Raw genomic sequence first — 12,279 nt, 5'->3', positions numbered from 1 at the left:
TTAACTGTCTTCGTGGCAAATAGCTGCCCTAAGGAGCTCTTGGGTTTCTTCTGTTTGTTGACGGACTTGCTGAAGGAGTTTGGCCATTTGGCTTTTTCTGAACGCTAATGAAAATTCTGGATCTAAAGAGGAAAAACAAGTGTTAGGCAACTGCTGTTTTGCCCTATAGTCTAATGCAGATGCTTAGAAAGCTGGTATTTCATGTTAGAGTTGATGGTTCTTACTACAGTGTCAAGCATACAGAAGATAGAACAATAGTCTTCTACCACACAAAGCAGATACTAATTCAGTTTTTCATGCCTATGACAATTCAAGATTGTTTGCTGCTAAATTCTCCTGATCCCGATGTCTAAAGTTCAGTTGCTAAATTCAGCCTTATGCAACAGGTGCATATCAAGACATAGCAAGGTCTTGGCTCTGGCTCTACATATGTGAAGTTACCTACTCTATACATCTATTACCATATTATAACTCTCATCTGGACTCAGCTTCTACCCAAAACCAATAAAGACTAACCAAAAATAGAAAAAAAAAAAAAAATCGAGGAACAGAATTTAGAGTATTAAAAAGAAGTTAAACTTTCCAGCTTTAATACCAGCTAATCATGCAACCCTCTTGTTTGCTTTATCAAAATAAACTAAATTCATATTTGAAAAGTTCTTGAGGTAGGTCTGGTGCCAAACATTTTTATATTGGATAAAAACATCCTGTAGCTAAAGTCTTGTTTCCCTGCTGATGGGAAAGCCTTTAGTTTTAAAGCAAACAAACAAAAATCCCTCTGTCTTTATCATAAGATACTCTTAATTACTCAGAAAGAGTTAAGGTAACAGCTCCCCTTGAGGTTATGCTGTTTGCTTACGTGAGCAGAGCTAGCACCCAGAGGGAGTTGCCTGGCATCGTCACTGCTGTTGCAAGGCAGTGCCTGTTTGCTGCTGGTGGGAGCCTGGGGGGCTCGGCCCAGCACTAAGGACATACCTTCTCGCAGTCTGCAGAACGTAGAGATGCCCAGCTGCTGAAAGCGGATCTCTTGGTGGGTAAGAAAATTCCTGAGGTAGGCCTGAATCTCTCCAATGTGACACTTCAACAAAAGCATCATTTTTTCTGCGTAAATGAGAGAACCACTAGACATCAGTAGGAGCCTTTGAAACACTCTGAAAACTGATTTTTTGTAACAACACTTAAGATCATTAATGACTCGTCTACCCTCAGCTATGAGCAATGTTACTGCAAAGAATGGCAAAGGACTTCCGCGTACTGCAGCCTCTGACGCTCCGGGTAAGCGAAGCGCCGAGTAGGCTGCTGCATGAGGTGGCTGGTCCTTGCACGAGGTGCACGCTGATGGACTGATCAGCCTGTCGTGCTAACCCATCCATGAAGTGATTATGCTGTTGGACTCTGATCGCTACTTGAGTCTGCTCTGTTGTAAATCCTCAATGGTAGAATTAAAACGGGTTTGCGTTCTCCCTTATTGGAAACTCATTATGGACTTCAGTTTCTCTGACGTCTAAGGATTATAAATCTAACCATGCTTTTCTAGAGAATGTGGCAAGAATCATCTGAACACCTTTTTCTTGCAAGTCGTAAAGGCTCTCAGCTGCATGGGACAAGTTTATTAAGCATAAAGCTGTTTGCTGCAGGTAAAAATAACACTCGTCATTTTCTCTCACTGAAACTTAAAAAAAATACAGGCTATGTTTTTAAAAGCCACTTTACTTCACTGCTACTGCTAATCTAGTCTAGAATTACAACAGCAGTGTTTGGTTCACTAAGATGTTTTCCTCTTGCTTGTGAGGGAGCAGAGTTGATTTAAAATTTTGGAACACAAAATTGTAACTATCTCTACCAGCCTCTGCTCCTATCTGTGGGGAATGGCATTACGTTGTGTATACTGATACCCTGGTTTCAGCTGGGATGGAGTCAATTTTCTTCACAGAAGCTAGTGTTAGACTATGTTTTGAATTTGGGATGAAAAAATGTTGGTAACATGATGTTTTGGATGGTTATTTGCCTTGAGTGAAAGACAGTCCAGCTTCTCACACTAGCTTCTATGAAGAAAATTTACTCTATCCCAGCTGAAACCAGGACAACTGAGAAGGAGGGTCAAACAGAAAGATGCAACAATGACTTGTCTCAAACATGTTCTCATCTTTCCCTTGGTAAGGAGTATTTTACGTTACCCCACCTTCCTACTTAAGTTGTTTTTAAGGACCTCAGAATTGTCTGCAGACTAGACCTGCAGAATGGTAGCACTTGAAGAAGGCAACAAACACCTGAATCGGATCTTTACCTATGGTCCACTTTCCTCCCTGGGCTTTCTCCTGCACTCGAGCCCTGTTTTATGTGTATTTCAAGGGTGACTGTAGGTGCTTTTATGCTAATAAATTTGTAGAGACGCAGATACAGGAAGCAATAGGAATGTTAAAGGCTGTTTGGTGCCCGACAATTAACTCCTTAGGGAAAAGTCTCATTTCACTCCAGGCAGCCATAAATATCTTTGAAAACACAGATATGCTGTGTGACAGTTACCATGACCTAGCATGTGCTGGATGATGGAGGCAGCCTGAAAGGATGGCTCAATATGTTCCAGTTGGCCAGCCAGTCTCACCAAGCACTTTGTCAAGGGTTCATCCATCCATTCGACCATGCGTAGTGTGGCTCCTTCTGGAAGAGAGAAGGATAAGAATATTCTGTGAACAGAAACTCTAGCGCCAAGGAAATGAAGGTGAGAGGTCTGCCTGAAACCATACTGCCTAAACAGGAAATCCCTCATGCAGCTGGAGAAGCAACATAAGCGCTGAGCTTGTGCAATAAGTATGTTTGGGTTGTAAAAAAGGGTGATGTCCTGAGGTTAGGCTCTCATTAAGGTAGGGCCATGGATTTGATTTGTAGAAAGGCTGGTGGATTTTTATTTTATGGGTTTTGTGTTCTGAAAGAACGAATCATTTGACATACAAGATCTGTTCTTGCCTTGTGGGCTCAGTCTGTCCAGCAGCTGCTGGGCACATCTTGCAAAATTAAATGTGACATGTTGCCAGTTGCATGGCAGTTACACCAGATACAAGAGACAAAATGTTTGACAGGTGATACCCAATGCTGGGCAGGCTGGGAAAACTTACACTGATCCTGTCTGCCATGAGGACTGCCGTACCTTCCACAGGTGCTAATTTGGGATCTCTTATTTAAGTTTAAAGAGTCACTTTTTTATTTTAGTCTTTTCCTCTTCTTATATTAGTTTCTGCTGTTGTGAAATGAATTCAGACAGAGAAGCTGGGCAACATTACAAATAAAAGTAGACAGGCCATGTACAGCAGTAAAGTTCAGCACAAAGAATTTTAAGGAAAAAGTTTTAAGCAGTTCAACAGAAAAAAGTGCAGACAAGGGAGCCCATGTGCCCTGCTAGTGAATGGGATCTTGCTCTTGAAGCTTATGGCAAAACTTCCCCTGAATTTAAAGCGAAAGACCTGGGCTGTATGCCCACCTGTGCTTTGTCTCCCATTAGGATTAATACAGGACATGTACACTTCTCAGATAAAGCCATTTATGGTGAGGTTGCTTCCCTACCTTGCTTTGCCAGCTTAGCAAGGCAAGATGTCACATAATGAAGAGAGTCTTCCTGAATGTTAGTGGAAAGAATGGTGTGCAGAAGACCTTCAACACACGGGCTCTCAATGACTCTCTGCAACAAGAAAGAGATTCATGATTAGCACTTCCATTGTGTTTTGGTGGTGTCCAAAGACTTCAGAAGTACTGTACAACTCTTGGCAATACTGAGAGCTAAAACATCAATAACAGGAATGTCTCCTCCCAGATCTACCACAAGCAGGTGACAAATACCTTGGATTGTTCAGAGATCACCTGATTTTAGACCTTTTCCAGGACTTGCTCTGTCTGTGGGATGTTCTGGGGTCACAGATGACTCTGAGCTCAAAGAATTTCCTGACCTGTTGCTGCTGTACCAGGCTGTATGTTTCTATTACGCTGTCATTTGCTCAAGTCTTGCTGCAGAGGTGAATAAGCTGAGTGCTCCAGGGCAAAGCATTAGGAAATGTGGAAGTTTATTGGTTTATTTTATTTGCCTCCAAGGCCTTTGAGAACTTTCTGGTGTTGAAATGCTCTGATCTGCAGAAATATGCGATAACCTCTCACTAGCAAAGGTGAGAGAAATGGGTTTTTTTCCCCTCTGCTTCTAGACAGAAATGCTATGAATTAAACATTTCTGTGTATCCCTTATCTTTTAGGTTGAATTTGATGTTTCTAAAGTGGTGTTAGGCAGTGTGTCTCTGTACTGGGATATATAGAGAGATATGTATACACACACACACACATTAGAGACAGAGTTGAAAACAGACAGGAGACTTAGCCTGTGCTGACCTGGATTGAAAGCATGTGAGACCAAGGAATGAGTTCTGAATGAGTCACCTGGGGGTGACTGGTTATACTGAAGTTGAATCACAACGTTATCAGCTCTCTGGGAGGTCCTAATAATGGAAGCTGCTCACACCTCCATAAGGGAGCTCAGGTGTCAGTCAACAAAAGGGAAATATCTCTTTTTGTGCGCTCATTTTACATTGCAGTTTTTAACTCACTGCTTGGAGGTTGAAGCTGGATTCAAGACTGCTGCCTTTCAAGTTCGGTTCGTGTCCTGCGAGCATAAAAACAACCCTTTTATTTCCTCTTGTGACACAGACTCTTATGTGTTTTAGGGATGGTTCCTTAGAATTGACCCTGAAAACCTGGCAATCCCACTCATTACTGTGGATTCACTTGTGCAGTGAGAGCTAAATACATCAGAAGGTACACTATAAACCCTTTATGAAGGTGAGCCAGCTTTCTGCTGATAACAGAATAAAGTCACAGAATTGAAGTGACAAATACAGTAATTCTTTTAAAGCAAACTTTGAAAGGATGCTGCATTTTTACTCTTACTGTGGGCCTTGAGTTTGAGGGAATGTATTTCCCTGCAAAAATTGTTTTCACTACTATCAGAAAATCATATAATTCTTATCTTAGTATAAGTGAAAAAAATTAACAGAAATATGTTTCCTTTTGGCTAGTTTAAATATCTGGAACTAGTGGTAACTGGCTCATGAACAAAGGAGAAAAAAAACGCACAACTGAGTCTCAAAAAGTGTGTGTTAGAAAGTGGAGCAAAGCGGAGACAAGGATTTGGGTGGGCCTTTTCCCCCGATATTGATTGTTACTAGTGGTACTGCTTAATCAAGGTACTCTTAAAGGGACAAAGAAAGGAAATGCATCTGTGGATATGGATTCCATTAGAAGCAAAGGCAGCAATAGATATCTTTATAGCATCATGGCACAGACAGTATCTTGCTGAACAGACAAAATGTACTTCAATAGCTGGAGTTATACTTAAAAAAACTGGGAGTGAAATTACATTGGTATTGAACCCTGTAAGTAGATAACTAAGGGCAGCTGAAGAGTAAGAGTTAGGAAATAAGGATTCAGTTTCTAACAAACCTCAGGTTTTCCTGGATGGTTCCTTTAATTAGTATGAAATGTCTTTGCTAGATACATGTTTTATACCCATGATGCAGTTGTTCAAATTAGGTAACCACATTGCTCATAGGAAAAATTAGACATTTCTTATTTTCATTAGCGTTTTTGTATTGTACCCTTTCATTATGGCACATCAGGTCCTTTTATTCATACACACAATTTTATGTAGAGTATCCTTGGCATATGTTTCATGAAAAAAAACCCCAAAACCTTTCCTTGTATAATGCTGATTTGATATAAATGTAACTGCAACCTCACAGGGTATAGTTCAGTGAAAAATATTAGGTACCTACCTGTCTGTTTTTGGAAAGGCTCAGGTTCTGGATGATACAAGCAGTATGGCCAACAATCACAGGGTCTGTTTTATGCGCTGACAGCAGCATCCCCAGGCTCTGTACTAGCTCGGCACATGCCAGAGTGTCCTGAAAAGAGCAACCAGTATCTCAGTTACATCCACTATGGACAACACAGTTGCAGCGAACTATAGATGGATCGATCTTAGCTCTGAAAGAGCAACACTACTTAGCTCATTTAAACCAATGGCGCAGTAGCTAGGTCCAAGTGTGTGTGTTCTCAAAATATGGCCTACTGACTGGCACTGGTCCACAGAGTACTTGCTATGGAAAGCTGGAGTCTTTAAGGTCTGGTAGTTTATTTTTGTTTGCATCAAATACTTCCCAGAGGTTGTTGGTAGTCAGGGGAAAGGTGTGTGATCCTGACTGGAAGAAGTGGTCAGGATTGGTGTGAAAGGCAAAAGTGGTGAAGTAGCAGCAGCAGCATGTCCTTGAGTACCTCAGGAATTTACCTCACCTACAATAACGGGCTGCATGTTTAGATCAGTTTGTGATCAGGCACCACCCCAGTAACACGTTCTGAATGTCATCATCTGAGTTTATACATACATTTGTCTGCTGTCTGATGGATATTTTAGAGGGACTTTACTGAATCCCTCTCTCGCTGAATGTAGCCTTCCTCCAATTATCACTAATATTAATTGAAACAGATTTCTGAATTTGGATTACTGCCCAGGTAGTTTCCTCAAGAACAGTATGGATTAAGGGGACACTGCTGTTTGAGAGAAACCTGATCTCAGCAGGTTTTGGGTTAGGTCTACAGTTAAAAGCGACATATGATTTCCTCTTGGGAGAATTTTTTCTTTCAGTCTCTTTTCCCTTAGGAATTTGAGTTCTTTATGCAGTTGTTATGTTTGTTAGTAATGAACTATATTATTTGCATTACTTAGAAACTGAGACACATTATCGAGTGTCCAATATAAAACAAATCATCAGTCCTATATACAGTTGAGAAAAATCACATAATTCTGAAACCTGCAAAATGTCAGGATCACTGAAGCAGCAGGAAAGGCAGATGTCTTTAAAAATTAGTTTAACTTGCATCTATCTTCTACTTAGGTTAAATTGCATAAGTAAACTTTATTTTCTTTTAATATTAGCTGACAGCTTCACTTAAGTTCACTTTTAAGCACTGTCACAACCAGCAATCCTAAAATAAAACATGAAAATAGATGGAAAAGGCAATGCTATGGCTAAACGTGAGGCATTTAGAGAACCCTTTATGCGGACATGGCTGTAAATTCTCTCTAGTCTTAGTTTTCCTTCTCTCCAAAGGCTGAAATCATATACTTTTAGATAATGCAATTATATTACTATTAATGACTGTTTTCTGGGCTTTTGTCCTGAGTGTCCTCTTTTCTATGTAATCCCATCAACTACGGTACCCTTATTTGATTTGCTACAGCCTGAGGAAGAAATTGTCTATGGACTATAAATGAACTTTCTAATATACGACGACTTCTCTGCCAAGCTCTCCTGTTTATTTAGGACCTGCATTAGCAAGTGACGGTACTCTAAATTCTGCTGATCCTCTTTTTTGTCTGGCACATGGCTAGGATCCAGATTTTGTTTCCACAAGAATCACAAGAAAACTCTTGAGTAAAAATGGATTGGGCAGTTCAGATGGATATTGATCTAACTTTTCCCAAGATTTGAAAACAAACAAAAAAACCAAGGAAAAGCATTCCAGCAGCAACTGTGCTTACAATTGCAATGTCTCACTTGCACCCCTTATCCAAGGATTTCTTGACAAGATAAATATTATCCCCTGTTTACCAAGTAGCAGAGTTGTTTTGTACCTGGAGTGGAGTGTCAGTGCATCATCTGGAGCAGACAGACCCCTGCCACCCTGACTTCCAGGTCTTTACTCAAAGGAATGTGACTTAAAAGGCTGTTTTCTCAAAGCCTGACTCTTTCTTTACTGTTTCAGGGTTGGGCTGTCTTTGGGAGAACTGAATAATTCTCCCTGCACAAGGGAAGTTTTCCAGCACTTGCTGGGAATTGCTGTCAACAGCCTGGCCAGGGGATTGCAAAAAAAGGGTTTAAGCAGGGAGAGGAGCTCCTGTGAAGCATTCCTGGGGGTTTGCTTCATAGTAACGAAAGGGCAGATGAATTCTGCCCTATTGTATCCCGGGTAGTATTTGTAATAATTCAAGCATCACTTGACTTGGTTGTAAAGGTTAGCTTTGTTCGGTGGTTTGTTTTCCAACAGCTGTTCCCATGGAGAAGTCCCTCTTTCACTCACTGAGAATTCATCCTGGGTTAGAGGAAAAAACCTTGAAAAGATTTGAAAAACAGGCCAGAAAAGGATGGCGGTGGGGAGGCGGGATATGAGTAAGGAGAGGTCAGCCTCTTCTCAAAGTGCCCAGGGCTCGCTCGCACAAAGCAGCAACACTGAGTCGTCAGGGACAGCCATGTTTGCTCACTAAAACAAATTTTGAGATGGAGGTACTTCTACTTCTCACTGGAGAACAAACCCTCAAGGGTGATGCTTTGCTTTCCAGCCTCCGGCCGCTGACCCTCTTCCCCATGAAGGACGGGCTGTTTCAGTGCTGGTGTGACAAGTCTGAGCTCCTAGCGCTGTTCCCGCTGACGCTGCGCCATTCCCCTTGTAGCTCGGGGCTTGGAGCACCGGTAAAGACAGGTTTCAGGAGCAGGGAGGAAAGGAGCTGTGGATGGTCTTTTCTGGGAGAACAAAAAGTATAAATGGTGTTTGGGGGCAGGAAAATCAAACACCACTGAGTAACGTTTTTACTGTGTAAATAGCATCCAACTTAATGTATTTCAGTTGTAAAGCTTGTTGAGAGCAAATTGTGTTTTGATTGCATGAGGCGGTTTGACAAGCAATGAGGATGTTTGATGCTAGCGCAGTCAGCACAAAACAGACGAAGCCACAGTGCCTTTGAAAAGCTCTATGCTCTAGTTGCTGCTTCCCAGGCATTGAGCTTGCCCATCTTTTGTATCATGTCCCAGAGTTAGAAGGGGTGCAATTCGGTTCGTACTGTGCTGTGTACGTGCAACCGAGGTATAAGGCACCAGGCTGCCGGTACCCGGAGGATGTTTTAAATCGGACTGAGTGTATTTCAGCCATGAGAAGCCCCTAAGCCCAGCTGTGGTGACCCAGATCATCTGTCACTACTGCTTAAAGCAATGTGGCAGGAAAGGTCCTCACACTTCTTTTGCTTTATCTACCCAAACTCTGACTTTCTTAAAAAGTTATTGTTAGCTTAAGACACCTATCAAAAACCTTTCGTGTCCATGTTCCTAAGGATGCCTTTAATTACTGTAATGGAAAGGCAAGTTTAAAAATAATAACAATGTGTCAATTGCTACTTACTGGTTTTATGTGGCAGATAAAAGTACAGCAGGAGTGCCTGTTTTGTTTATTTGCTATAATTTATTTCTTGTCAGACTTCATATATTTGCATAGTGTTGCACTGCTAAGGGTAGTGTTTACCCTGAGCATGGGCAAAAGAACCATTCTGTAACTAAGGACATGAGGAAACATGGGAAAGTCCTGTGAATTAGATAAAGATGTAAAGGATTTCAAATTTTATTAGACCCCCTTTGCTGTCTTGATCTTAATTCAAAAGGTGTTAAATTTATGCAAATGTACTTTTGAGTAACTGCCTAGACAGGGAAGTCCAGTATTTTTGCACTTTATTTTGCACTGATGCACTTTAAACGCACACTCTAAATTAGTTTGCTTTTCAATGTGTGGGGAAGCTCCATAGCCAAGGAATAACTTCCTCAGCTGCCTCCATGGTTGCAGTCTCTCTTGGTGCCAGGCATGTGTCCTGCCCCTTGTTACATCCACCTGGAGACCTGTGGTCTGGGGACCGAGAAACCCATAGGGAGTTGCAGGGCGTGCAGGGTAGTACCCATGCATCCAAGGAATCCAACACCCATCTCCCCCTCTACCTTCACCTTGGTCCCATTACAGGTAATCTGATTAGCTATGGGATCCATTGGATCCCACTTACCACAACAAGTAGGCTCCCTGGGTAGTTAGTGACAGTGCAGATGCAGTAGACAAAACCTCGTCAATCTGTATGGGCAGGAGAAGGGCTGGGAAGCCTCACGGAGTCTATCGGTCATTCACAAAACGCATTTCATTTGCAGTTTTGCCAAAACAGAGTGCTGCCCCGGGCAGGGGGCCAGAACTTCTCTTTCCTCTCTGGTTTTGGGAAATGACCTCTCCTACCTGGTTGTGTGGGTGCTGGGACAGTATCCAGAGCAGAGCGATGGAGGCGTGACGCACGTCCTTGCTGCCAGATGCTAGGAGAGCGTGCAGCTTGGGCAGGACATCCTCAGAAACGATCCCGGCCTGGATGTCCACTAGTTTGGGAAAATGACTGAGGTCAGGGAGATTGAGAGCACCGTGAGGAGACATTCAGGTCCTAAAACTCATAACCATCTGACTAACTCAGTGATGAAGTTAGAGGAGACCTCCTTATCTCTGTGAGTTGGGACAATGCTGGATGTTTGGTTATAAAAATAAACCCTCACTTGTTTTGGCTCCTTTTGCCAAAGGATTAATGCAGGCTTGAGAGTGTAAGGTACCTTTGGGCACCCTTCAGTTTGCATCTGAACCTCAGCGAGAAGAAAGGGGAATTTTCCAAGTGCTTCATAGGTCTAAGGGCCCGGTTAGAAGGTGGCAGCTTCTGCTGCACAGACCAACCACCCCAAGCACCGCCTATCTTGTAGAGTTATGGTTAGTGAGGGGAAAGATCAGCCATCCTGGCTGAATCCTTATACCCCCACTTGTCCCTGCAACCTCAGCGAGTGCTTTTGGGTGCTAAAGGCAACACCAGAGCAGCCAGCAGATCCAGGGGTTTTCAATCATGCCAAGGAGCAGCGCAGCAGTTCCTTTACGTCCAGCTCTACTGTAATTGTGATTGCTTGAAAATGAAGCACCTCTGTGTTTTCTAGATGAACAACTCTACCCTGGACCCTATGGCTCTAGTGTTGAGTGTGCCAGTCCTCTGCTTTCATCCCCCAAGTATGCTGTAGAAATGGATCTTGGGCATTTAATAGGATAAGATTTTTTAAGAGGATGACAAATGCTTGGGAAAAAATTATATTTAATGACAGACCAATTCATGCCTGGACTATTTGGACCAAAGAATGCAGGTCGCCACTCAAGCAGCAATTTTGAGAGACGTTCTGTCCTAATCAGGTTTAATGCTTAGGAAACATGGAAGGGAGAAAAACTTAATACAGTTGCAAAGGCTCTGTGGATAAGAAGACTTCTGTTGTCTCTCTCACTTTGTCCAGATACTTCCCCTGGCTACCTGGGAGCTCTGAGGCTAGTTTAGCTAGTGTATGCACTGCACCTCCCTCTTATAATCCAATTAAAATGTAGAAAAGGAAGGTATGTCTTTGATTTTAATATGAAAGGCTCCCAGCATACTGTGCTCACTCTGAAAGGCAGAGAGAGAAAGAAAAAGAAATAGTGTAGTTTGTTTATCTGCAAGATATTGCTTACCACTGGTAGCCAAATTTCTTAGGCAAATGCATGCCTGGCTTGAAACCTGTTTGTACCAAAGGGGTGGGGGGGTGGGGAAGAGAGGGGAGAAAAAGAACACTTTCAGTAATGCATGTTCTTGCCTATTGTATGCAAAATAAACATGACAACACTAGCAAGCTATTACATTATCTTCAGAGAACAAATTTTGCAACATGATTTTTTTTTTCCCAAAGTTTTGATGAATTTTGTTCAACCTTCCTCTGGTATCAGTTGTTGTTGATGAGCAAGAGCCAATGGGGTTCAGATGTTGGTTTATTTTAGGAATAAACCTAAACAAAGGTTAGATAAGTTACAGGAAAATGAAGGGAGTGAATTTGTCTCGTTTGCTTTGCCTTTTTTTCACCTCCCTCCTACACAGAATATAAGGTTCCAGCCTTTAAATCCTGAACTGTGGCTTTATTGAAGTTTCTTTGGTGTGCTTCCCTACAAGCAAAATTTTCAAGATGTTATTCTTTGAACCCATATAGTCTAAGTTATGGATACCAAATAGAAAAAAAAAAGTAGCATGCTAGATGGTCCAGATACCTTCTGTCACAGACAAAATGATCAAAGATAGTCGAGAACCTGGACAGAGCACTTCACATTCATAGTTTGAAGTTTAAAGAATACAGGCCATTCTAGTCTAAAGGAAGTGTCCAGGGCTGTGGAACAACTTGAATGATTTCCCTTCTCTTTCTCCAATCATTGACCTTGTAGAACCTATGTATCTTCTAATATATGTGTCTTTTCTGATGGGAAAGAGGCCACAGAGGCACCTGTACAGTAGATAAGAACTGTGCAAGACTGAAACTGGAAGCCCAAGTTTATAGCTCTACTCTGATGCTAAGCCTTTACACAAAGAGAAAGCTACAGCTTTACCTTGTCCACAGAAGAGGATAG

The 12,279-nt window shown here is 42.0% G+C and overlaps 1 protein-coding gene across 1 annotated transcript in view; it reads right to left on the bottom strand.

Moving 5' to 3' along the window:
- Positions 1–12,279, bottom strand: part of LOC104625117 (vacuolar protein 8-like) — a 25,115-nt gene continuing 12,836 nt past the window's right edge. The window contains 8 exon segments of the mRNA XM_010292660.1: positions 1–122; positions 976–1,101; positions 2,527–2,661; positions 3,562–3,676; positions 5,811–5,939; positions 10,075–10,208; positions 11,359–11,404; positions 12,259–12,279. The exon segment at positions 12,259–12,279 is cut by the window's right edge and continues 30 nt beyond it. Coding sequence (XP_010290962.1) covers positions 1–122; positions 976–1,101; positions 2,527–2,661; positions 3,562–3,676; positions 5,811–5,939; positions 10,075–10,208; positions 11,359–11,404; positions 12,259–12,279 — 828 coding nt within the window.

The sequence above is a fragment of the Phaethon lepturus genome, unplaced genomic scaffold (assembly GCF_000687285.1).
Source record: "Phaethon lepturus isolate BGI_N335 unplaced genomic scaffold, ASM68728v1 scaffold15278, whole genome shotgun sequence".
In the NCBI taxonomy this organism is placed as follows: domain Eukaryota; kingdom Metazoa; phylum Chordata; class Aves; order Phaethontiformes; family Phaethontidae; genus Phaethon; species Phaethon lepturus.
This window is presented reverse-complemented; position numbering and strand designations above follow the sequence as displayed.